The 25,553-nt window shown below is 37.5% G+C and overlaps 1 protein-coding gene across 1 annotated transcript in view; it reads left to right on the forward strand.

Moving 5' to 3' along the window:
• Positions 1–25,553, forward strand: part of LOC140166118 (nuclear pore complex protein Nup205-like) — a 71,230-nt gene that overhangs the window by 41,534 nt on the left and 4,143 nt on the right. The window contains 24 exon segments of the mRNA XM_072189504.1: positions 282–464; positions 1,110–1,367; positions 1,814–1,996; positions 4,629–4,876; positions 5,619–5,739; positions 6,768–6,864; positions 8,483–8,650; positions 9,731–9,976; positions 11,472–11,627; positions 11,803–11,904; positions 12,752–12,999; positions 13,615–13,806; positions 14,723–14,984; positions 15,518–15,694; positions 15,697–15,752; positions 16,539–16,730; positions 17,571–17,692; positions 18,498–18,657; positions 19,442–19,574; positions 20,006–20,272; positions 20,942–21,189; positions 22,633–22,759; positions 23,821–23,949; positions 24,759–24,862. Coding sequence (XP_072045605.1) covers positions 282–464; positions 1,110–1,367; positions 1,814–1,996; positions 4,629–4,876; positions 5,619–5,739; positions 6,768–6,864; positions 8,483–8,650; positions 9,731–9,976; positions 11,472–11,627; positions 11,803–11,904; positions 12,752–12,999; positions 13,615–13,806; positions 14,723–14,984; positions 15,518–15,694; positions 15,697–15,752; positions 16,539–16,730; positions 17,571–17,692; positions 18,498–18,657; positions 19,442–19,574; positions 20,006–20,272; positions 20,942–21,189; positions 22,633–22,759; positions 23,821–23,949; positions 24,759–24,862 — 4,179 coding nt within the window.

A 25,553-nucleotide genomic window follows, 5' to 3' on the forward strand; every position in this document is an offset into this window, starting at 1 on the left:
CCAATTAGGTAACATCTGGCACTTGAATGGCATCAGTCTCAAACTCAGTGGTAAGAGCTTTATGCTTAATAAACGGGAGGTCCCCAGTTCAGTTCCCGGACGAGGAATAAATTTCTTGGCCATTTAGTTCTTGGCCAAGATTAGTTTTTGTGCATTCCATTACCTCAAGACCAAGTACTAAGTAGCTTCTTTGTCAAGATGCCAAAGATATAATGATATGTACTTTGATTTATGTAATCAACTTTGAAATAATGAAATATTTGTCTGTTTTTTTTCTGCAGGATGAGGATGCCCGTTTGACGCTGTGTGAGAACCAATCTTGGTTGCCTATAGTCCTTCTCTTTGGTCTGCTAAGTTGCGGGATACCACCTGGTCTGAAGGCAGAGTGCCTGCATGCACTGGCAACACTGGCAGCATCACCAGAAATGACTACCACATTCTGGCAATCTCTGGAGGTCTCACAGGTAACTTATATATTTGGTTTTGATTTGTGGTGGCCCAAGGGTGGATTTCACTAACATTTACAATACTTGGGCACTTTTTTTATCTTATCATAAGTTCCAACCCATTGTTACTCTAACCTATGTTAGAGTTATGATTGATTTGGGACTTACGATGGGTTTAGGACTTCCAATGCACCGTAAATAGGAATCTGGTGGTGTTAGTGTATTCCTCCTGTGATGTGAAAGTGGTAGTACCTATATACCCTTTCTATACTGGCAGCATGGTCAGAAATTACCACCACATCTTTGCAATCTATTGAGGTCTTATAAGTTAGATCTGCTTGCTATTTCTCTCTAGTTATGGTGCACAACGTTTTGAGGGCTGTATTGTTAGCGTTGGGAGAATGATCAACATTTTTGGCAGTATTTAGAATATTATCAGCATAAGAAAATAGGTCCAGAACATTCAACAGCCTAACAGGAGTTAAAGTGAAAGTGAGAGAGAAACTTAATTTCTGGCCAAGTCCTTGAAGACCAATGTTGTCTGAGGAAGTTTGTCATTCAATGTTTCGGATGTTCTCTATTTTGTAATGAGGTATAACATCTGCACTTTGACTGAAATATATTGATAATATGAATGCGTCATTTGTTTTCCTTCCTTAACAGATAATCCCCACAGTCGCCCAGCCAGGTGCCCCAGCCTCTGGACTCCCAGTAGAACTGGACGAGATTGAATCTCGCAACGAGGAGTATCCGCTCACTATAGCTTTCTTGGAGCTGATGAATTCCCTGACCAACATCCCTGTACCGACGATGCTAGGAACAGGATACAGAGCACCAGGATTTGATCCGTACTTGGAGTTCTTGAGAGATTTGGTATTCTTGAAGTATAGATCTAGAGCTTACAGAAGCCCTGGAGAAAAAGTACGCTTATTTGCTGAGTGGTTTGTTTTTCGCATTAACTAGTATTGTAAAAAGAATAGTCAGTTAAAGAGGAAGCCCCATCAGATTGCATCAATTAGCACCTGTCAATTTCAGAGATATCTTTGTCACAGATTAATTTGATAACCAGGCAGGTTTGGTTCACCCCAGAAGAACGGCTCTGACAAGGCTTTCTCTTTAAGGTCTTGTGCATCTCTATCTTGGGTTTTACGAAACTATTTGCCACCAATTTTAATAATTGATTAAACTCAGAAAATTACTGAACTGTGATTTCAATGTTTGCTTAAATTGGTTCATCAACAGCGATGCTAAAAAAGAATATTTGAAGTATAATTCAATGACATCCGTTGATAAAAGAAGGCATGCTTCTTTTACTTTTAGCACAAATTAAAATAACTGTTAATATTGACTCTTATTTTCTTCCCCAGTGGGAGGTTGCAGCTGGTGTGACCGACATATTCCACAAGTTACTACGAGATCACGAGCCAAGGCTTGAGAACTTCATGGACCAGCCTATAGAGGTTCAAGGGGGAGGTTCAGCTATTGCTAACAAGGCACCGGGCCATCATCTTCTTATACACCTACTTAATGATAGTGACATGCTGAGATTGGTAAGATCACTATACTATACCAATACAGTCTCCCTTCCTAGCTAGGTTCGGGTCAACCCCGCAAAGGCTTATGGGATTTACCGAAAAGGTCAATACTGAGTTTAGTTGGAGGAGCTGGAGGAAACCTAAACTTGAGCATATATGGTCAATTCCAGCAAAAGCGGGACAAAATTCTCTCTATGTTAACTTTCCACTTTAAAATGTCATTAATAAAGGAAATCACGTTATTGATGGAGCATATCATGTCACGTCCAATGTGCTCTCTTTGAGCATATAGGCCTTTACTAGCAAGTCATACAAGGTGACAAGTTATGCTGGCTTAAATGAATTGGCGTTACCCACGAATTCAAAGATAAAGCACCATATATGTCATTGAATGTCCTTCAATCAAAATGAAATTATTACCGTTAAAAAGACGTTTGCATGATATATCATCATATGTAAAACGATTGAATTCCACCAAAGTTTGTGGACTCGAGAGACCATTAAGTCAATTTGGCTAATAATTTTGTTACCAGCAGTATCAAAAATAAAATGATCGTTCTGAAAAATGTTAAGTGAATATGCCATAAATGACTATATCATGAAACGAAGTTTTGTTCTATAATTCTGAGGTCCAAGTGATTATTTTATGCAAATACATTTTACCCATAAAATTCCATAAAATCAAATTTGACGTTACCCACGTATCAACTGTTACCCACGAGTCCAGCAAATATAATTGCCATAACTTAAATTAACATTTAATGACTTTGGACACTGAATTTAGTTTGACAAGCGCTTAAAATTGTAAATCGTACAAATACGTTCACCGCTTTAAAAAAGAATCTACGACGGTTTAAACTTTTGATACCCACGAATCCTGAATAGATGCTGACCTTGAAAAACAAGGATATTGTTTATTTTAAGTTTAAATCAGCACATATTCAAGCCATGGGTATGCGATAATTTTTACAGTACTTACAGTTTATGCACCTAAGAAACACAAACCCCAAACGGTACTATAGTACTTATAGCTTTACCCACGAATTCGGCGTTACCCACGAATCCAAGGATTTACTTGTAAATTATATGTTTCTTATGCATCTTAACATTATGAAAACATGCGAAATAGGTTCCAAAACAGTCCTGTTTAATAGCGTCCTCTTGAAGGTATACTGAAGCTGCATCATGAAGTTTTGATTGATTATCCTAAATTACCATTTTTTGGGTAAATGCAATTGGTTAGAGAAACGGGAATCAATGAAACACAATGGAGGAATAACCGCATGATGGTTTCCAACCTTCTGTAATATTTTCTATTTTGCCGTTTACCAATACATACCTTCAAATATGTGTTACCCATGAACATTTTGGTTACCCACGAATCCCTACTTAAATTATAGTTAACAATGTATTGATAGTGTTTTAGTTCATAGGAACTGTCAAACACGAGTTAATAGGATATTGCTGCATGAAAATATGGAATGATTTTACTAAAATAATAATATAAAACTGTTTGCTCTGTCTATTTGAATTTGGCAACTTCATTATTCTCCAAATTTTTATACCCAAAATGCCATAATGATTAATTCTAAATATTCCACGTAGTTTGTATTTTGATTAAAATTCATTTTAGTGCCATTGCAGCCTGAATTATTGACATACGGAAAAGTAATTTTTATTTTTATTAAAAACAATTAATAGGAATTGCTATTTTTCAGACGTTGTTACCCACGAATCCATCCGAGATCCTCATCCTGCGACGAGATACAAAATCTAACTTTATATTTCTATGAAGCATTTATTCTAATCTTTCGAAATAATACAGTAATGTTAAATGATAGCCACTTTGGAAAGAGTTCAAGAATTGACATAATCTTAACTGAACACCTGGTTCTTTGTTAACATTTGTAATAACCGAAATATTTCTTTGTAGATATATGTAATAAAATTCTATTTTACGTTCAAAGTCTTCACCGATTTCTAGTGTATATGAGTCACACATAAAATATTGAAAGATATTAAAGAAAGTGAAATTTTATGGCGTACAACAGGTGAAAAAGGCTTGAATTTGTGGGTAACATGCATATGCGCATTTAACACTTAATTTGGTCTAGCAAGAAAAGTTATTTTTCAATCCGATGGCACTTCCACCTGATGATTCACTAGATATAATCGTCTCATTTGATAAGTCTAGAATTGAAAAGGAAAACATTTTTAAAATGGCCCACAGAGAGAATTTTGTCCCGCTTTGGCTGGAATTGACCATATACTCTGATCAGCTCTTAATAGGCGGGACTCATAACATCGTGGATTGATACAGAATGGCGTACACACAGCTAGGCGCAGCACCTACGCGAACTGTGCTTTGTGTTTTGCGTGAATGATGCATGCTTTTGTGAATTTACATGTGCGTAAGTTGGAACTTTATTGACTCGCGCAGTAACAAAAACTGAATAATTCCCACCTATTAAGAGCTGATCATAGTATAGTTTGCTTCTTGGAGGGTTAGGTTATAGCATATGGTTGGATTTAGGGTTGGAATTGAAAAGGTAGTGGTGATGAGACATACCTTAAGAATAGGCTTCAGATTAGAGTTGAGTTATTCCAAGCTCTAATATATTGATACTTGCAATTGATTACCTTTCAGATCTTGTCAATCATTGATGAAACCTCTCGCCTTCTAGACCAATACCGACCTATACCTGGTAAAGAACACATGCTCAAATGTGCACACAACTGTCTGCTACTCCTGCAGCTCACCTTAGAGAAACAGGATGTCTTTATTGACCTTATCAGAAGTCATGGGTCCGGGGTGATGGTTACTCCTATGGATGATCTACTAATGGCTATTAATCCTAGGACTGGAAAGGCTGATCACCTAGTCAACGTGGCAAAGTATGTAGCACTGCTCTCATGGATTTTATTATTAATTCATATAAAATTTGTCCACCTTACAACATGCAACTCACTCAAAAAATGGGCTATGACAGATAATTTAAAACCCCCGCATTCAGTGATCAACATCCAGTGGTGGATGGACGATTGGGTTTTGGAGCCATCCCTACATATCGTCACTGGGCGGGAAAAACCTCAAATGTACTTTTGGCCCTTGACCATGGATAAAGCCTTGTAGATGTAGACTTAATATTGAAGAGGCTGCTTCATCCATGTATAAGGGCCAAAAGTACATCCAGGAAAAACCTCATATTTACTTTTGGCCCTTGAACATGGATAAAGCCTTGTAGGTGTAGACTTTATATTGAGGATGTTGCTTCATTCATGTTTAAGGGCCAAAAGTACATGCAGACAACACCTCATATTTACTTTTGGCCCTTGAACATGGATAAAGCCTTGTAGGTGTAGACTTTATATTGAATGGTTTGCTTCATCCATGTTCAGGGGCAAAAAGTACATGAGGTTTTTCCTGCTCAGTGACAATATATTTAATATTGCAGCCAATCAGCAGTAGTAATTGTGTTGACCAAGAGAATTTTCATCCTAGCTCTATTTTTCGTTGAAAACAAATGAATAGAACTTGGTGGCTCTAATAGACATCACAATTCACTGGATTTCATTAATGAAATGCCCACTCATTAAATCAGCAAAAATCTTATCCACTTTTCTTTTTCTTGTTCAGGTTTGTGACTCATGGTGGTAGCCACCCAGAATTAGCTCTGACCAGTGTCAAAGTGTTGTACAGTACCATATGCAGCTCCAATGTCCAGCCAGAACTTGTTGGGCTTTTCACATCTAATGAGGTATGTAAAATTTAAATGACTTCCTTTATAATCACTGTCGTAATCAATTGACCTTCCTACTTATCGAAACTAGAAACACATTTGATGGAACTTGAGTGGAAAATAGTACATTTGATGGTTGTTTTGACAGCTTCAATTGTCGCATTTCACAAATCTGGAGTGAGGCCGTCTGAATTCCGCATGTTTAACATCAATTTTTAAATGTGTAAGCCATGACAACAAGTATTAACATGGAAATAATATATGAATTTTGACAGATAAAATATATCACTGAAAACTGTGCTCACGTCGCTGGTGATATTTAGTCTGGTCAGGATTTTAGCTTCCATATTAATGCACAGGGCCTCCACACGTGTACATAGCAAGGGAACTTTTACTGATTTTACTTAAAAGGTAAACAAAGAATGTGACTGGACGCCAAACGATAGATGGATCAACTGTTTCTAAAATAACAACTAACTAACGATACAAAATTTGAAGTAGTATTCAAAACTCTTTAAAAGTGTCATATAGAGGGCACTGCAATTAAGATTACCAGATTACTCATGTTAAGTTTGGGTAGGGGAGGGGTATGCCACTGAGAATTGAAAGGGGACCCATCAACATACCAATATTTCAAGAAATTTGAACCCATCAATATATCAAAATTCATATTTTCGGCCAAATTTAACACAAATTGTTTGAATATTTACAATTTTTCCTCCAAAAATGTTGGCTACAGTGAGGCAAAATTGGGCTTTTTTCTGAAAAAATTGAGAGCATTTTGAAAAAAGGACCCATCTTTATACCAAAATTTGCCTAGAAAAAGGGGTCATTGATATACCAAAAGGCTGAAAATGCAGCCCATTTTTGTGGCACGTCCCCATATGGTCATTTATACTGAGTACCCCTGGGTTCCCAGATCAGTGTTTGTGTGACACAAGACATATTTGAAAAAAAAATGGCAATTACAAAGTATTTCATTGCATGAAATAACAATATTTATTACACAACTCTAAACTCTTGAAATGTTTGTGTGTATTTAACAGGTGATCTCCAAAAGATTATTGCATGGTTTTGTGGAGTGTCTAGAAACAGATGACCCTGAGGAGGAAGAGGAGGAGTTACAACAGCTGCAATCACAAGGTACGCATGTATCAGGTACATAGGTCCCATTGAGTCTGCAAAAGTCATAGAATTTGAACAAATTGGCAAGTCATTAAATTTTAATTTTGGGAAATTCTAAAAGGAAAATTAAAAGTCATACATGTTATTTTTTAAAGAGAATGTGAGAATGCTTCATTCTTAGAAGACAATTACCGTATTAATTCCAATTAACAAAGTCATTTTGGATGGGCGCTTATTTTTTATATGGTTTACCTAATTTTTTCCTAACAGGCGTTTATTAGAGACGAACTTACGTACGTTATAAAAGGGTCCTGAGACGTTCTAGTAGTTTTTCTGATGCAGAAAATGTATTGCAGGTTTACACAGGACTTCTATCCCCCAGCTATTTCACTTTATCGATGTCTATCCGTCACTTCAACACTAGTGGTACCCTTTAGCAAATTGAAAATACCCTGGGTAGGCACTTATTGGGGCATGGGCGCTTATTGAAACGAATACGGTACATATTTGTAATCCTTTGGCATAGGCAAATAATTTGATATACATGTACTTTGGAGTGTTATTTGAACACTTTCAACTTTTGACCCCTGTATAACCCCATGGGGGTTATTTTGAATCATTTTGGGCTAACTAATTCAAAATGCCTAAGAGAGCCATGGTGGCATCCAGCAGATTCTGCTATAAGTCTCGGAGATATACAAAACACCAAAAATCATTGTGATTGGTGAATATGGTGCCGATGGGATGATGATGTGACTCATTTAGTCAATCAGAACCCTACTTCTGTATTTATGCTGTAAACAGGGCCAAATTGGCAGACCGCTGCCGAAAACTATTGTAAAAGGGTATTCGTAACTTATGTTGTGAACAGTTATGAAGGGTTAAAAGTGGAGTGAAATACACCCCTGGTTACTTGCATCAACTCAAAAATGACAAATCATACTTACTATTCAGTTCGGGGGCACTGCTAATTCAAAGACGTCTCTGATATCAAATACTCTTGAAGCGTCATGTCACATAACAGTATCATATTTCAGAGACGTCTCATAAATCACATACTGCCTAGTTTCAAAACCCAGTCGCAAACGATATAAGTATTTTTGATGAACGTGCCAGCGCAGTGGGAATAATTTTGTGTATAGGCCTTATCAGGGTTGTAGCTAGCCCAAGTTGAGCATGTTGAGTGCTTGCTAGTTTTACTATCCAATTCATGAATCAGATAGTAAAATTGGGATTTTTTATACTTCAAAACATTTGATTTTGGCCATTGCAATCTAAGTGTGTTCTGGGACCATTTGTCAGAATTTGCACAGATAGATATAATTTTTGCACAGGTAGATATTTGCTAAACATAGGAAAGCTTATTCTAATACACTCAGCTTCGTTCTGATGTGCTGCATCGAGTGCCCAGCTGATAGCAAAGCTCGACGTATGTGATATCACAGACCCCCGTATGTGAAATCACTGACCCGTCTTTGAAATCAGAGACGTCCGGTTATTACGAGTGCCCCCGAACTGCTATTGGTTATTTTCAAAAATTTGATGAAGGACAAGTAGGATTATAATGAACTATTTATACTGGTAAAAAATGATGATGAAATTGTGCTTTCAATTTTACAATCTCTTCTACTGACAGAGACGGAGAGCAGCGTTGATGATTCCAGCAATATGCGTAGCGACACCAGGCTGTTCATCATGCGGATACTGCTGTATTCCTTAGAGCAGCCAACCCCAAATCTAGCACACCTGTTACTGGGATATGAGACCAGAAAACCTGCCAGTAAAACTAATTTACAGGATCCAGGTGAGGGATAAATGGATGGTATTGAAGGGATTCAAGTGGTCCGTCCACTCATGTTTTGCATGGGTGGTCATGAACTAATGAAAAATGCCCAGGCCATCCATAACCCATCAAAACTCTTAATGAGGTGAATTGACAATATGCCTGCAATTTTCTTTAAGAAGTCTTAAAATTTTTGTAAAATCAACAATTAAAACGTTTATAAGGAGGCAATTTCTGATGCATTACTTCTTTCAGATCAATGTACAACAGTCACCATTTTGAAATTTGTTGGTTGTAATTTACTATGTGATGGTACACTCATTGTTGCTTAAATCCGAGGTCGGAACGGCCATCCAGGGTGTGGATGGGCAGTTTGTGTGTTATATTTAGACTTAAAAATAAAGCATTCCAAAAGTGACGAACACAAGAAAAGTGTAAGCAGGTGACTTTGTCACAGTTGTGACAGGATGCCACGCTGGATGTTATAATATACGTTCCATAAGGGATGAAATCAAAACTCGACCGGACGGAACTGGCGGTCAACCTCCGGTTGAGTTTTGATTTCATCCCTAAGCAGGTTAAAAGGTCTGCTGTCTCACCTTGAAAATTTGAGGTGTAGTTTTGATACCTGAAATTTGGTGACCATAAAATCTTTGTAATGCCAATTTTAAATCTACGAAGAACACATTTTTCAATATGCATTTCTGACATGATCAGAGATGCTACTTTTCAGTAAATTTCCTGATTTCAGGAAATTTTGAAGAAAATTGACCAATATCTGGAAATTTTTGCTCTATACCTTCCTATGCAAAATGAAAGGGGAAAAGTGCATTTTCAGGACTTTCTCATGTTTTTCAGGAAATTTTGACAACATCAAGTGGCATCTCTGCATGATGACATACTGTTTCTGGTTTATGAAATTGATTACTTTATGTAATGCGCCGGTCTCAAATTTGAGACATAAGACAAACCAATGATATATTCCTTATAAGCCACTGTGAAAGCCACAAATATTCTCCATTCTGTAAAGTTTAAAACGGATTCATAAGAGTTACTGTACTACTGAAACCTTAGTTGCCTTTCTCGTTGCATTTCTCCCAGGTGTGTTAGGTTCCCCGCGTACCTGCCTTCATTCCATCCTGGGCATACTGGACAGAGGACTGACCACGCGTAGTGGTCCTGCTACCATCTACACCACTCCTCAGCTAGCTGAGCTATGTTTTGAGATGATTTACAGACTGAGTGCCAACAGAGAGACATCTAGTCCTACCATGAGATACCTGAGAGCTAATCAGGATTTCTTCTGCAGACATCTTAGACATGTGCCTTTTATCAACAAATCAGGAAGTAAGGAGGACACTTTTAGTTTAAAAAAATTTTTTTTTTATTTGGTTGCATAGTTTTATTTCTAGGTTGGTTTTAGATTTTGTTGTGTCATAATTTAAAAAGTGGTAAAGCTATAAAAAAAAAGCCTCCTGTAGGTGGCCTGAAAACCAAATTGAGATTTATGGAAACATATACCTCAGTTTTAGGATAATTAGAGATTGGATTTGTAGATTTCATATTGCGTGGGAAACAAAATGTACAAGAAAAAGTTTTTGAAGAAATTTGTCATTAATTTTTTGCTTGAAAATATCTTGGGTTTTTTTCTGGATTTCTTAAGTGGGAAAAAATGTGTTAAAATTGCTCCAAAAATGAAATACGCATAGCCTGCTGGAAACAAACTTTTTTTAGCCTAATATAATGTAGATCTTTTTTTCATTGATATTTTTGGTGTATCACATGACCTTTGTAGAAGAAAACATTGAATGGGAAGATTTAGCTACTGTCCACACCATTGCATTGTGTCTGGATATCTATTGATTGGTGGTGTTTGAGAAACAGTCTGAAGAATAATTTTCCATTGTATGTTTTTCAGCAACTTTTTTATCTTCAAATTTGCGTTTATTTTGACTCAACACGGAAGATATTTATCATAATTATGGAAAAGCAAAATAGAAAATGTGCTCTCTTTGTTTCAGCAACCATGTATGGCAAACCTTTCCCTCACAGATGTTAATGTATCAAAGATTAAAATTCAATGAGAACAAGAAAGGTTTGTGCTTGTGTTCACAGACTAGAATGACCGTTCTTCTTTTCTGTTTATCTGTTTGCCTAAAGTCACGATTTTTCCGTGTTACAAAATTTAAATGCCGTGTTACAAACAAATTGGATGATTCTGTGATTTTCCGTTTTACATTATAAAGCACTGAAAAGTGAATACAAGCATGTTTTTAAAAGTGTAATTTGTCTTTTATAATTATATGTACCTTTTTACTGTAGTCTCCCCTCAACATCCCCATTAAAATTAAGCATCATCAATTGTCTTGTGTGTACTTCCGATAGTTGCATCGGCCAGAATCTTGCATCGTAGGCCTAGAATAAATGCTAGATTTGATTATTTTATGGTTGATTACTGCTAAATTAGCACTTTTCTTTGTTTTCTTTTGCAAATCAACACAAAAGTTAGACATTTTACACAGTTTTTCACTATTTTGTGGCATTTTCAAATTTCTGTGAGCAAACCCCGAATTCCGTGAATTTTTCTGTTTTTCCGTATCACAGAAATCATGGCTTTATGTTTACCTTCCCAGCATATACTATGTTGGTATCCATTTATGTACCTGTTAGGAACAAACATGAGTTACCTTGTCTAAGTGCACACAACACGATGGCACAGGGTTCAAACATGCTGCCCTGCGATCATGTGTGTTTAAGCCAGTACGACTATGCCAATAAATCCCCAAAGTTCTGCCAGTACAGATATGTACACCCATCTCACTGCATATTTGTATTTTGACAGGTGATACAGAGGAGCGTTATCTGTTAAACCAGCAATCATGGCTACTCAGGGCTGTAGCGGTAGAGATCCGATTAACCTCCGTCAATCGTTTACGATCACACACGCAGAGATTACTTCGTCTGTTGTTGGAGGATGCACCGTCACTTGTTGTTGATGGTGAGTAATAATTAGCCCACTTTGTCAGATTCAGATTCTTTTTTTGCTAAAGTCTTATTTTTTCCAGTCGTATTCAAAGATTTGTATAGCCTGTCTACCTGTCTTCATTTATTTATCTAGTACATTGTTACGTTTTTAAGATCAATTAATGGTCTTTTATCACTACATTTTACAGATCAAGAAGATGGTGATGTTGGTGGGGACCTGTCAGTGGTTGCCGAGCAACAGGGAATCCTGGGGATGTCCACTATGCAGCAGAAGGAACCTCAAATTGCAGGTATAGTGCCGCTTATATTCACCAATTAAACCAATGCTTTATAAGAGTAGTTTGTGTGTGTGTTTGAGACTATTAATCACATGCTCATATTATACTGGTCTTTTAATTAATACCATGTTGAACCAAGCAGATTTTATTTTTTTTGGGAAAAACCAAACAAAGAAAGGGATGGGTAGTCTTCAGATCTATTATAGCATTGCAGCCCTCAAGCTCATTCAATTGAGGGATGACATGTATCGCAACTGAAGCGGACACTAAAGTACCATATCATGTGTAGCAAAAACACAGTGAGATATCATTTTCTTTTCATGTGTGATCATAGCTCAGTATGTTAGTACTTTGCTTGTTGAGCATAGGGGTTTGATGACAAATAGTGTCCTTTGCTAAATTTATTGGACAAGCCTGTCCACAAAAATGTGATTCATTAAGGTGGTACTACACCCCTGTGGTAAATTTGTGACTATTTTTGCATTTTTCTCAAAAAATAATAACACACTGGTGACAAAAGTATGTATATTATTGGGGCAAGGAATCCAATTACTTCACTGAAATTTCAGTGATTCAAGACAAGCGGTTCAGTATATATGATAGGAAACGAGGTACATCCTAGCTGTACCTTATTTCCTACCATAAAAAACGAACTGCTTGTCTTGGGACACTGAAATTCCAGTGTAGTAGTTGGATTCCTTGCCCCTATAATATACATAACTTTTGTTACCACTGTGTTATTAGTTGTTGAGAAAAATGCAAAAATAGACACAAATGTATTGAGGGGTGTAGTACCCCCTTAAAGTTTCTTGTTCCAATCTTCTTACGGTTCATTGAAAACTGTTTCAATCCATTATAGGTATCCAAATTCGACGCAAGATTCTGACTCTATTGGACTCAATTGACTTTGCACAAGACTTCCCTCCAGCATTGCGATTGGAATACTTAGATCCCGCTGTCATAGAGCGCGTGATTGCATCATGCGAGCAACGGATGGAGAGAGGAGTTACGTTGACCAGTGTCAGTCTCTTACACAAGGTCTTAATGGCAGAGCTGAACTTACTGCAGGGATCATCTGCTGTGGGTCAGAGACCATTGGTTGGCCAGGTAATGGTGATTGGTTGTACTAGATTAAGCATAATATTATATGGATGATGAAGAGTTTCAGAAAGGACATTTCAATCAAAATAGGTCTTGTGTTTCATGAATTAACTACCCATTACGTTTCACTACCTGTAGAGAATTGATCACAAATTGAATTCCCTCCTGAGGTTCATATCTGTCAATGAGTTGACAAGGTCGCAAGGATGTCATTATAGCTAGAGGCAGTATATAACACAAATGGGTCAAGGAGTTACATAAAAATGACCTTGTGTGGTATTTAGTTACCAGGAAGTGAGTTTTGCCTGAGGCAATTTGTGGTTAAATGTTGATCCCTCACTACAAGAGTTATTACTGTCGATTTGGTTGAAAAAGGAGGTGAGACATGATCAAATCTCTCCAGATAACAAAACGTAATGCTATATGGCACTCTTCCATTAGAGGGTTGGGTATATTTTGTTTTGATTTTACATCTCGTCAGACCCTGCCATAGTTTGGTTTCTTCAACTTGTGACCTTGGTTTATATAATACATGTAAAAATTTTGTTTGATTTTCAATCGAGATTTTGAATACATTCACATTGTTTATTATTTTCTTATTTATTTATTCATTCATACTAGGAGATAGAGGGCGTACTCCATAATGTGGTTGATCGTAACCATACACGTCAGGGTTTGTCAGCAAAGCGTCATGCATTTGATGCGTGGAGGCAGGTAGCTGAGGTGGTTTTGACATCTTGCTCCGTAGAAGTGCTGCCATTACAAGTCAAACAGAGGGTGGTTGTAGAATTACTTCAACAGCTCCTAGAAAAGGTAAAAAAAGTTACCCATACAAATTTTAATTTTGGCATCTTTAAATGAAACTAAACCTTTGAGCATTTCCCACCACATAGTTTCACAATTAGTTTAATTCAAGGAGAAAGGAGAGTAATATCCAAGGAAAAAATTGCCTGTGTATGACAACAGCTTTATACTAAACACACATGCTTCATTTATTTGAGGGTACTCTATCTAACTTAAAGGCCCAAATTGGAAAACCTTATTTCCCAGGGAAAGATCAAACAGCAGGCCTGACCATGGGCAGACGGTAACAATAAGTAGGTTTATTCACCTTGAAGGCATGGATAGTCTTGCAATATGGAAAATAACTTTTCCCTAGGCCATCCAATATGCCATGCATTAGTAGGACTACAACTGGTATCGACTGGTCAGTTTATACTCTTTCCACATGCGTTGTTTCCAGCCGTGGCTTTAAAAGTGTCAGAAGAAAGCAGTTTAGAGTCAAATTCAGTTGCAGGGTCAGGTTATGTCAAAATATTTGATAAGTTAGGTGTTATGCTTTGGGTGTTAAGTTAAATCACCGTTTATCCCTTTAATAATGTTGCTAATTTTAAGTTTTATACCAAGTCCACATGCTAATTACACACTAAAAATGCATTTATTATTTTAACAAAAGATTTAGAGCACAAAGAGTGTTTCCAGAGATTGTTCAATGTATTATAAATTGTTTCTATTCTTTGGTTCACCCCAAGTTCGGTAGTGATATACGTGCGTATTTCACGAGTAAAGTTAATTGCGCAGAGCATATACGCACCAGTACAAGAGCGACTTGTTGGCAAGCTGTGAGGCAACCACGAAAATCATTGACCTCACTAACGAATTCGAATTCGGAGCGAACCGATGTATAAACGTTGACAAAATAGTGAAACAAAGTATTCCGTTATTGCAGGCATGTTCAGAAGACGCAGTCTCAGAGCTGACATCCCCAGTAGCTGGTGCGTTATTGACAATCATGGCAACATTACGACAATGCATCCTCAACAGCCAATCAGAGACCATCCCACAGATGATGTCATCACAGTACGTACGTGTTCTGGATGGGACCATGGTATCAGCAAGAGAGGCTACTGTGCCTGAAGGACGCATCTCTATACCGGTTGTATCGCTGACGGCAACCCTGAAAGAGCTGCTCAAGTTTATACTCATTTCAGGTAAGTTGCTCATTGCTAGTTTTGCCTTACAGGAGAATTTTTATTTCAGGATTTCTTGGAGTTTTACAATGAACACTAACGATTTAGTATGACAATGAAATGAAGAAAGGAAACAATTTCTTAGTGCAAATTACTGGGTATTATTGGTAATAATTAAGAATCCCATTGTTGTTGACTTTCAGTACATTAATGCAAAGAATGCAAAGCTGAGGACATTGCAGAGAGAACAATGATATTGTTCAAGAGTTGTGTCCAGCTTTGCCTGAAACACAATATCTAGCATGTGTGGACACGATAAGAAGAATAAGTACATTATTATTGTTGTGTATTGATTTAAATTTCTTAGCAAAGAAAACGGTAAAAGGCAATCATGGTCATCTTCCGAGAAGTTTAATTTATTCATCTTCCTCCTCCGGTTTCTCTTTCTCATACTCCTATCTCACTTTCCCATAAGAAGGCTACTTCATCCAAGTCCCCAAAATGTAAATGATTGTTTTAATTCTCTCCACATACAACCCTTTCCATGTACACAGGTGGCGGACAACAACAGGTGCGTGCCAATCTCTACGGCGCCCTCTTGAATTACCTTCAAATACCTCAGAAGCCTCGCGAGATCCCAACGCTGCAAGAGAGTAGCGTACTCAACTCGGCCATGCTGGAGGAATACGAGCGGATCACGAGTGCCAACCTGGCTGTGATTGAGGAGTACGGGATGGTTTGATGGAACTGGTCTGCAAAGATTCATGTGATAGTCATGAAGTTGGCAGAGTAAGTAGATGACTATTTAAAATCAGTTTGCAATTTGAGATTTGAGGGGGTTTTTTTCTCCAAACTTCAAGGTGAAATGATTGAGGTAACAGTGTCTTGTGGATTTTCAGATTCCAAATTGTAAACTTGTCAAATGTTGCTTTATCTATCCTTTACACAATTAGGCAGTGGCTGTCAGCAAATATCTCAATTTTGGTGTACTATGCTAAAACTACAACTCCTTCAAACTTAAAATGAATGAAGGCTAGAAAAGAGAAATTGGACGACCACTGTAGTGTGTGTGTGTTTTCAACACTAGCCAGACATGCCGGTAATTCTGAAAAAAATTATTGGCCGGACCACGAAAATGACAGGCCCAGCATTTGGATTACTCACACAGAGTGATTATTTGTAACTGTCCAGATCAGAGAGTGGTGGGTGCTATTGAAATTTTACCCATCTGACGGCAAAATTATGCACCACTGATGTGCAGGCAGGTGTTAAACTACAACCCTGGCTAATATATGGGGAAAGTCACACGGTTTTGAATTAAATCAAATACTGGAACTTACATTTTTTTGAAAATTTATACGTTGCAAGTTCCAGTATTTGATTTAATTCAAAACCTTGTGATTTTAACGACTGGATGACTGAGAATATTCACTATTTTTCATATGGGGAAAGTTTCTGCCATGGTCTTGCTGGAGTCAATACCGTTCATTTTGATGAAATACTTATGATTGGACAACTTCCTCTTAATGAAGTGAACAATTTGCCATTTGGTTTTTAATTAATCTTTTACTGCAGATGCTTGCCTTGTCGGTGGTGAATGCCATGGTAACCATAGACAAACGAGGCAACTGGCAGACATTCCTGTCCTCCAAAGGTTACCTGCGACACTTTGCAGAAAGTATCGTACAGGAAGACCAGTCTCTTCAGACGTCACTCCAGCCTACTCCTGAACCACTACGAGCTCTGTATATATATGAATCACGAATGGTAAGTCCAGCGTATTAGTATGTCCCATGTCCCTGTAGGTAGCTGTGAAAATGTACATTATGATTCGTACAGATTTATTCGTCAACAAAAATAATAGCATTTTATTTTGATTCAAGGACAAAATTTATTTGGCAATTTAACATAATAATGTTTTTTAATCCCAAATATTGGCGATCCTGACTTTTAGATCACCCACGCTATACAGGGCTCAAATATTACTATTTCATCAAGGTTTAATATTCTAACAAGCTTAAACTAAAAGTTTCATCTAAGGAGTCAAGCTTTAAACTATTAAGCAAAAATATCCAACAAGCTAAAAACGATTTTTACCCGTTTTTTAATAAGCTAAAACAAATTTTTGAAAAGAAGCTTAAAACATCCATCTTTTCTTCATAAAAATCATCTAAAAATCTTTAAAAATACAGTGACCTACCTAATATTACTAATCTATGTTTCCGATGATCAAGCGCTTGTACTGTGCGAAAACTTCGGAGCTGGCATCACCGGTTTTGTTACCAGCTCTTTTACGTCAAATATAGCTATAAAAACATGAATTTTGGAACAAAAAAATATAGCTATAAAAACATGAATTTTGGAACAAAATAAAGCTTGTTCGTTGAACTATAAAAGGTATGTTTGCACAGTTGAAAACATGTTTAACCTTGTTGCGAAAGTTTAATATGATAAATTTGCAATTTGTACCTTATAATAGGCCCTATAGCTCGAGTGGTCTAAAAGTCAGGATCGCCCAAATATTAGTGCTGTATTTTTTCTGGAATGGGGAGTAGATCTGTTACTTAACCATTTTCTCTTTTTGTACATCCTTCATTACTTTATTAGTCTTTGCTTACCAAACTAGCAGAGAATCCAGTGGGAGCACAGGCTTTACTACAAGCAGGCATCATGGGCAGGCTTGCAGAGTGTCATTTCCTTGATCTCAGACCTGAGCATGATGTACCAAGGTAAGATGAAATGCAGGGCAAACTTTGGTCAATTATATTTAAAACATCAATATAGGAGTAATTTTTATTAGTGAAAGAGTAATGATTGGACAACTTTTAGTTATTGGAATCTTATTTGATATCACATATGGGCCATTAGCTTCCATATTGGTAATGATTTGTCTTACCTCTCTTTACAACTACTACTGTACATGTCCAGCTTTTCTGATCTTGAAATTTGGCAGAGACATATTTTGCACTGCTTTTATGTAATCCTGCAAATTGAAAGCTTTCTGATTAATTTGACATCAAGTCGCTACATAAACCTTTCTTTCCTTTCAAAGTTGATCATGCAAAATGAAAACTTTGTGATTTTAATGTACTGTGTCTGGTCCACAGCAAGACTTGACATATTGTCAATGCCTTTGTGCCTCAAGTTGCTCCATAAAAGCTTAGCAGGTAGGATCAGTTCTCTTAGTTTAGTTTTGATGTAAACCATCTCACTGTCAGTCTCTAAGACATAAAGGGCCAGTTCTCGAAGCATGGTTAATGGTCAGACTTCCTAAGTCATCAGGCTTAAGCCTAATTAGTCTTATATACCAATGCTTACAAAATATCACATCGTACATCACCTAGAAAGGTAAATCAATAAATGGATCCACATTGGTAGGGCAAGCCTGTTGGCTTAGGAAGCCTTACCACTAGCTAAGCTTCGAGAAATTGGACCTTACAGTTTAAGGAAACTTAAGAGAATGATTCTCTTATTCACCTTTCAAACTTCTGCTGAAACCATTGCCAGTATGTCCTTACATTCTCTTTCTTACAGGTATCCAAAACTACTTAGCAATGGCATTGAGACAGTGGAAGCTGAATCATTTATACCCAGTATAATGCATAGATACCGGCAACTCTTACTCCCTGTACTCAAACTGTGTATGGCAATTATGACATCATTAGGGAGTCAACATAAAGAAGCAGCCAACCAGGTGAGAGAGAGAGCACAATGGAACTCTTACTCCCTCAGAGGAGATAATGGAACTCTTACTCCCTGTACTCATTCAAGGAAAGATAATGGAACTCCTACTCTCTGCACTGATTCAATAACAATATTTATAGGGAGTCAAATTTAGATAAGTCTGCAACCAGTTGAGAGGATAAAAAGTGATTGCTGGTGCTCTATGCCAAGGCCTCAGCACACTTTACAGTAATCACTGTTCATGATAGCCCAAGAAAGCCCATTGACTAAATAATATTAGTGTTAGCAGCATGGATACTGATATTGGACTCTGTCATTCTTGACATTTGCTTAAAAAGTTACCTTTTTCAGAGTCTTGGTTAGCAGCGACGTAGCTTGCAACACCATCACGCGTATGAAGACGCCATCGTCGCCGTGATGGTGTCGTAAGCTACGTCGCTGCTAACCAAGACTCTGAAAAAGGTAACTTTTTAAGCAAATATTAGTGTTATTTAGGCATGCAGCTCTAAACAGTCTTAATCAGCCTACACAGTCAGGATCAATTTTCTTACATTTAAATCAAGCCAATCAGTCGTAAGCTATCCAAATTCTCTGTACACAAAATTTCCATGTGCATGAGTGGGCTCAAACAGTGCATTGGAATTGAGCACTTACATTTGTAAGCAGTGAATTTGATGTGACTGCATACATGTAGATCTATCGTCTCCAAATAATTATCTCTATGTTTATGTATGTATTCCCATGCTTAAGGTGAATTTCCTAGTAATATCAATGAATTTTGTATTTTTTTACAGGTTCTTCATTTTGTAGTGTCTCATTCTGATGTGTTTACAACCATCATGAGGGAGCAGCATACAGGGTTGAAGCTAGAGGCCTTAGAAGAACTAGCATTGACCACATCTGTAGTAGGAACAGTCACAGCAGATAGTAAGTCAAACATGTATAATATGTGTAACTCAAATTAGGGCAGCTTGTATTTTTATGTAGCTGCCATTATCAGTTGAGGGGCTTACATTGGAATTAAAGGTCAATAATGCTTTTGTTAATTCTGGTTTGAATTTAGTCATCAGGATCTGTAGAATAACATAAAACAATAGAATAATGTGAAATAATAGAATGACATCAAATAATTTATTCACTTGCTATTTGATTATATTCCCTTTTTATGGCAATAGTCCAGGTCTGATCGATGCCATTGAACCTTTCCCAAACTCCTATTATTGTCTAGAATTTATGCTGATTGTTGCCACTATTGGTAAGTGAACCAGGGACCTGTTGATTCAAAGCACCCTATCACTCTGAAACCCATGTTTTGTGTACCAGCTCTACAAATATTAATTTGTTTTGTTATATCACAGTGGAATATTACGATACCCAAGTGGAGGTTGCTGCCAAGTCCAGCTCATCCCGCATGCCCCTACAGTCCCACCTCAGCCGACTCCATCGCCAGATGCTGGCCTTAATGCCTAGATACTGCTGTCTGGATAGATGGCTACGAGAATTGAAGGCACTAGAAACCAGCCCGGATGGCAGGAGCAGAGAGGAGAGAGAAGCAATACGAGAAACGCTGCTGGAAATTGCCAGTAATGTACTCAACTATTGCAGGGCAGTGGTAGTACGCTCAGGTATGGTTGTGGGTAGAATTCATTATGCATAATTGTTTAAATTGATACAAGTGCTTGGGTAACCAAGTGTGATCCATTGGTTCCTTATACGAGATCAAAAACAGGTTAAATGATAGATGCCCTACCTGAGATCACTTTAAGATACCCTATATGAGATATAGTTTCAGCGTAATTATTACAGTGGTGTATTGGTACCATAAGACCTACAGAATCACAGGTAAACAGTTTCCTGGTCTCCTGGTATGATCCTCAAGCATGTCAAGCCAGTGTGGTTAATTTTCCATAGCATTTTGGACTTGAAGGTGTGCAGCATGTATTCTTCCTTTTCAAATTACTTGGTTTAATATATCAACCTTCTGGATTGACGACTTAGAAAACTACATGGAAAAAAGTTTGTTGTTTTTAGAACTTTAGACCGCGATATTGTAACAAAGGCCCGGTAAAGTGATGCAGTACATGGGCGCCCCTAGTCAGTCGTGCTACAGCGCACAACCATGTCGCATTTAATATTGGTGGAATTAGTCTATATCACACCTTGCTTTGTATCCAAGTTTGGCATTGCATAAATTTCAGAGGGAAAGTTCCTGATGCATGACTGAAAATCTTATTGTCTTCACCCTCTTGTGATGACAAAACCTTTCACTTGTAAATGTGTTTGTTTCAATCCAGGAAATTCAGCGGAGGAGTGTCAGGTGTTATTCACCCCAAGTCTACAAGAAGCACTAGCCCGAGACTACCAAAGATTGGAAGGTTTCAATGTCACATCTCTAGACACATCCAAGCCCCCAAGTTTAGGGATTGTGGTGCGACATTTACGGCAGTCCTGTCAGGAGTTCTCCGCAACTTTAGATGCCCACCAACAGTTTGTACACAAATTACGTAATGTGGCTGATCTTACCAATGAAGAACTCAAAGAGGTCAGTATGCCTTCTGAATAGATTTTCTCTATTTTACATTAAACTAAAAAAAAAGGCTGCACCAAGTATTAAGGGTGGTCTTAACCCTGGAATTATGGAAACTTTCGGGCTTCATAACTGCTAAATTATTAGTCTAAAGAATATAAAAGTATACATTTTAGACTGGAAATGACTTGCTGAATTCATCTGTGAGGTCCAATTTGGGCCAAAATGCTCATTTTGGAGAAAATCCAAAAAACAGGTTTTTTTAATTTTTTTTATACTAACGTAACAAAAAAATTGTTTGGCCAAAAATTTTTTTATTAATTTTTAAAAACTAGATAAAAATATTTAGGGACCGTTTTTTTATTTTTTTGAATTTTGACCAACTTTTAGAAATTTGCACCAAAAATGGTCAAAAAATGCAAAATTTTCAAAAAAACCCATAAAAAAGCCTGATTTTCGCCCAAATTTCAAATATTTTTGGTGAAGTTGGTCAAAATTCAAAAAAAATTAAAAACGCTCCCTAGATATTTTTATCTAATTTTTAAAAATTAATAAAAAAACATTTTTGGCCAAACAATTTTTTTGATACGTTGCACGAAAAATTTTGGGCCTAATAACATGTTTTTTTTGCTTTTCTCCAAAAATGAGCATTTTGGCCCACATCAGACCTCACAGATGAATTCATCAAGTCATTTCCATTCTAAAAATGTCTACTTTTATATTCTTTAGACTAATAATTTAGCAGTTATGAGGCCCGAAAGTTTTCATAATTCCAGGGTTTAGACCAACCTTAAGTGAATCTGAACATTTATTTTACCTACATGTAAATACTGCTGTTACTGGTACTCCATTCATGTTGTTTTGCCTTTTCAATCTTGGATTTTAAATCAGAATACTTCTGATATTTTTTCTAATTGTGGAGGATTCACTCACTTCCTCTCAGCATATTACATTGTAAATAAATGTTCTTGTTTGGAAGTGGTTTTGGGATTTTTTGCAAGTCCTCTTCCCATGCTCTCAATTGACCTTTTCGGTAAACCCCATAGAGTACCGAAGTGATGATGTCACAGAATTTTTTTTGCATTTCAGCACTTTGAATACCATGTATCGGTGGAGCATGATGAAAAACATCCACAGTCCAAATTTGGTGGGAATCGGATCATGAGGGCCTGACAATTAGCCCCATTGAAATCAGTGTAACTTGGCCTGGTTCCAAACAGTTATGAACCAGGCCAATTCACACTGATTTCAATGGGGCTAATTAGTGAAACTGGTATCATGGAAATACAACTTAGTTGGTATGATTCACTGGCAATAACAAATGTACTATATACTAGCTGACAATGGGATGTTTGTGTCATATTAGCGAGTAAATTATTGTTTTTAATGGTGAACAAAGTGAGCAAGTAACATTTCTTCTTCAGTAACTCGCCATGTATTTTTATTCCTATCAAACAGCTTACCCAGTCAGCACCGAATACATCATCTACAGAGAAGTTATCATCCAGTCAGCGATTACAGATGGCAACGGGCAGATTAACCAGTATAGTCAGACTCAAAGCCAAAGAATTGGCTACATTATACCGTATCCTTGTTTGTATAAATAAAAAAATGCTTCTTAACTTTGGAGCTAAATTAGTTGGGGTGTGATGAAGCCACAGATTAAACAGATCGATCACAAAAATCTCACATATTTGTGGGGTTCATTGTGTACTTACTTACAAAATTACACAGAATCTAACATGGTATTTTGGATGACCTAATTATATATGCCCAGAGGGCTAGGGGTAGACTAATTCCAATCAGCCGTCTACACTTCGCATGTACTGTGTATGCTTCGTAGTGACGACTGATTATCTTACAGCCAATATCATGACGGACTTCTGAAAACTATTCAATGCGACTTCAGTTGTGCGCCGTGCGCGACTGACTACTAGCGGCGCCAGCATGCAGCGTCGCTGTACAGCGCCGCTGTGACAAGATCGCGCTCTGAACTTCTAAAAACAGCAAACTCGGTCAAAAGGTCAATTTGGACACAACTGCGCATGCTCTATGCCACAGGAATCCTGTTGCAAAATCCGTCACTTTTTTTCCACGTAGTTTTCTCAGTCGTCAATCCAGACAGTTGACGACTGAGGGCAGCAGTCTAGAGCTAGGGGGCAGAACAAAGTCGCTGTAAATCAGTTCTCTCATCTATTGCCTAATAATGCCTGATTTGCTCCATAGCGTAAAGCTTGTCTCTTGTTGGGAATGTTGACAGTTATGATATCACAGGTGAAAGGAATTCTGATAAACCCTTTAGCATTTTAAAGCATTTTCCACCCTGATGTGGCAGTGATGTCAGTGCGCATTTCATTGGGCGCAGCTACAAATCGCTAGTGTTTGCTCAAAGCGCTGGCGTACACATGCACGCACGCGCCTAAAGACCCCGCATAGATGTGCTCCAAACAGCTGCCCCAATACTTTGACGTCACTGCCACATTTGGGTGGAAAATGCTTGAGTTTGTCATGTGTGTTTTTACTGAGGATAATTATACTACTTAAAAAGAGTATGTATGTAAATAATAATTAAGTGGTAGCTTGTGATTAATTTCTCATTTTTACACTGTGATATATAACTTTTCCTTGACAACAGTCATACGACAGACATGATAGAAAGTTGTCTATTCCTCGTGTGGCGCCACCTAGAGTTCTATTTAGTCTACTGCCAGCATGAAGGTGTCAGGTACCCTTCATTGTCAACCAGCTCAAGATCACAACCTAGGAGCCTTACTGGTAATGGTATTTATTTTGTAATCCTCTTATACACCTTACCAACTTGAAATTATTGAAAAGAAATGTTACAGCATTAACAATGTACTAAAAAAAATGTACAGAGATTAAAGGGTTTTTTGCAATAATAGGATTTCAGGGATTTCAGGCATTCTAATGATGTCTAAGACAATTTCCACTTTTGGATCATTAGGCCTAGGATACATCTGTGTCCTTGAAATATATGAATCTTACATATTTAGTTAAAGTTTTAACCAGTAACTTGTACAGTAACTCCTATTAATGTATATATAGAAGCATTGGCAAAATTTGTCAAAGAGTTCATTGATGCATTGCGGTAGGATACAACATACTAACATACTCATTGAGCCTCAAGCGACACAATTATGATTCGAATTCTAATTCCAATTGCTAAATCTGTTCTCATTGGCCAAAATAACGTGCAGTGCCATACATCACAGGTGGCACTGCTCCTGAGTTATTTTGAAGTTAACTCTTTGCGATTTGCCAACGCAGGGTGATTAATTTATTGGCAAGACACGTTTCCGGTGTGATTGCACAGTGACACAAGTATTACCATTGAGTGGCAAGCAGCATGACACTATGAGACTAGCATTACATTAACCATAACATGCATCTGTGCACATTGGGAGGTGATGAGAGACCAAAGTAACTGGAAACCAGCAAAAATAAGATGGGGAAAAAATGAGATAATATTATGCAAAACGAAGTTGTTAAAATTAGTAGTAGTAAACTTAAACTCCTAGCAAGAATAAGTAGGTTTACTGTAATATGTCACATTCCCTCTCCAGATTATCCAAGCTTATCGTCCAGTGACAGATTCTATGATGGTGACCAAACAGCGGCTATGGTTAGTCCATTGGCACTGGGCGTAACAAAAGAAGATTTGAAACAGGTAAGTGTGATTCTACTATTATGTAGGCCAAAAAAGGACCAACTTTTGGGAAGAAAGTCCACTTTTCTTAAAATTGCCCGCCCCCCTTGGAAAAAAAGGTCCACTTTTTCAAAATCAGCACCCCCAACAAAAATCCTGCGTACGGGCCTGCTATTATGTAGTTCCCATGAAGTTCAGAGTGCTCTCACACATTTTGGGGCATGGACTGTTTGTGCCATATTTTCAGGAGCATTAAAATACGGAAACAATTACTTGTGGAAAAGCAATGTCTCTTTATACGTTAGCAATATCTCAAGAAGCAAATACTTGAACTCATCACATAAGCTTCATCTCACAGGGCCGTAGCGAGGTTGAAAAATGTGGGGCGGCCAAAATACAAATATATGCCAAAATTGTAATAAAGATATAAAAAAAAAACAGAACAAAGTTTTCAAAAAGTGGGACGGCCATGACATCCCTGGCCGCCCTACTTGCTAAAGTCTTATTCAGATTCCCTTTGACAAATTAAGCGTACTGCTAGCCGTCCAGTGCGTATTATTTGCACAAGGTCCAATGCACACGCTTGACGTCACGCGCGTATATGCGATGGTTAAGCTGTCAAATGAAATCTGAATAAGACTTTACAGCCCTGGGTTCTCAGACGTAAATCTTACAAAACCTTGAATTTTCTGTATCATGTCAAGTTGAACGC

Source organism: Amphiura filiformis, chromosome 12 (genome assembly GCF_039555335.1).
Source record: "Amphiura filiformis chromosome 12, Afil_fr2py, whole genome shotgun sequence".
Lineage (NCBI taxonomy): Eukaryota > Metazoa > Echinodermata > Ophiuroidea > Amphilepidida > Amphiuridae > Amphiura > Amphiura filiformis.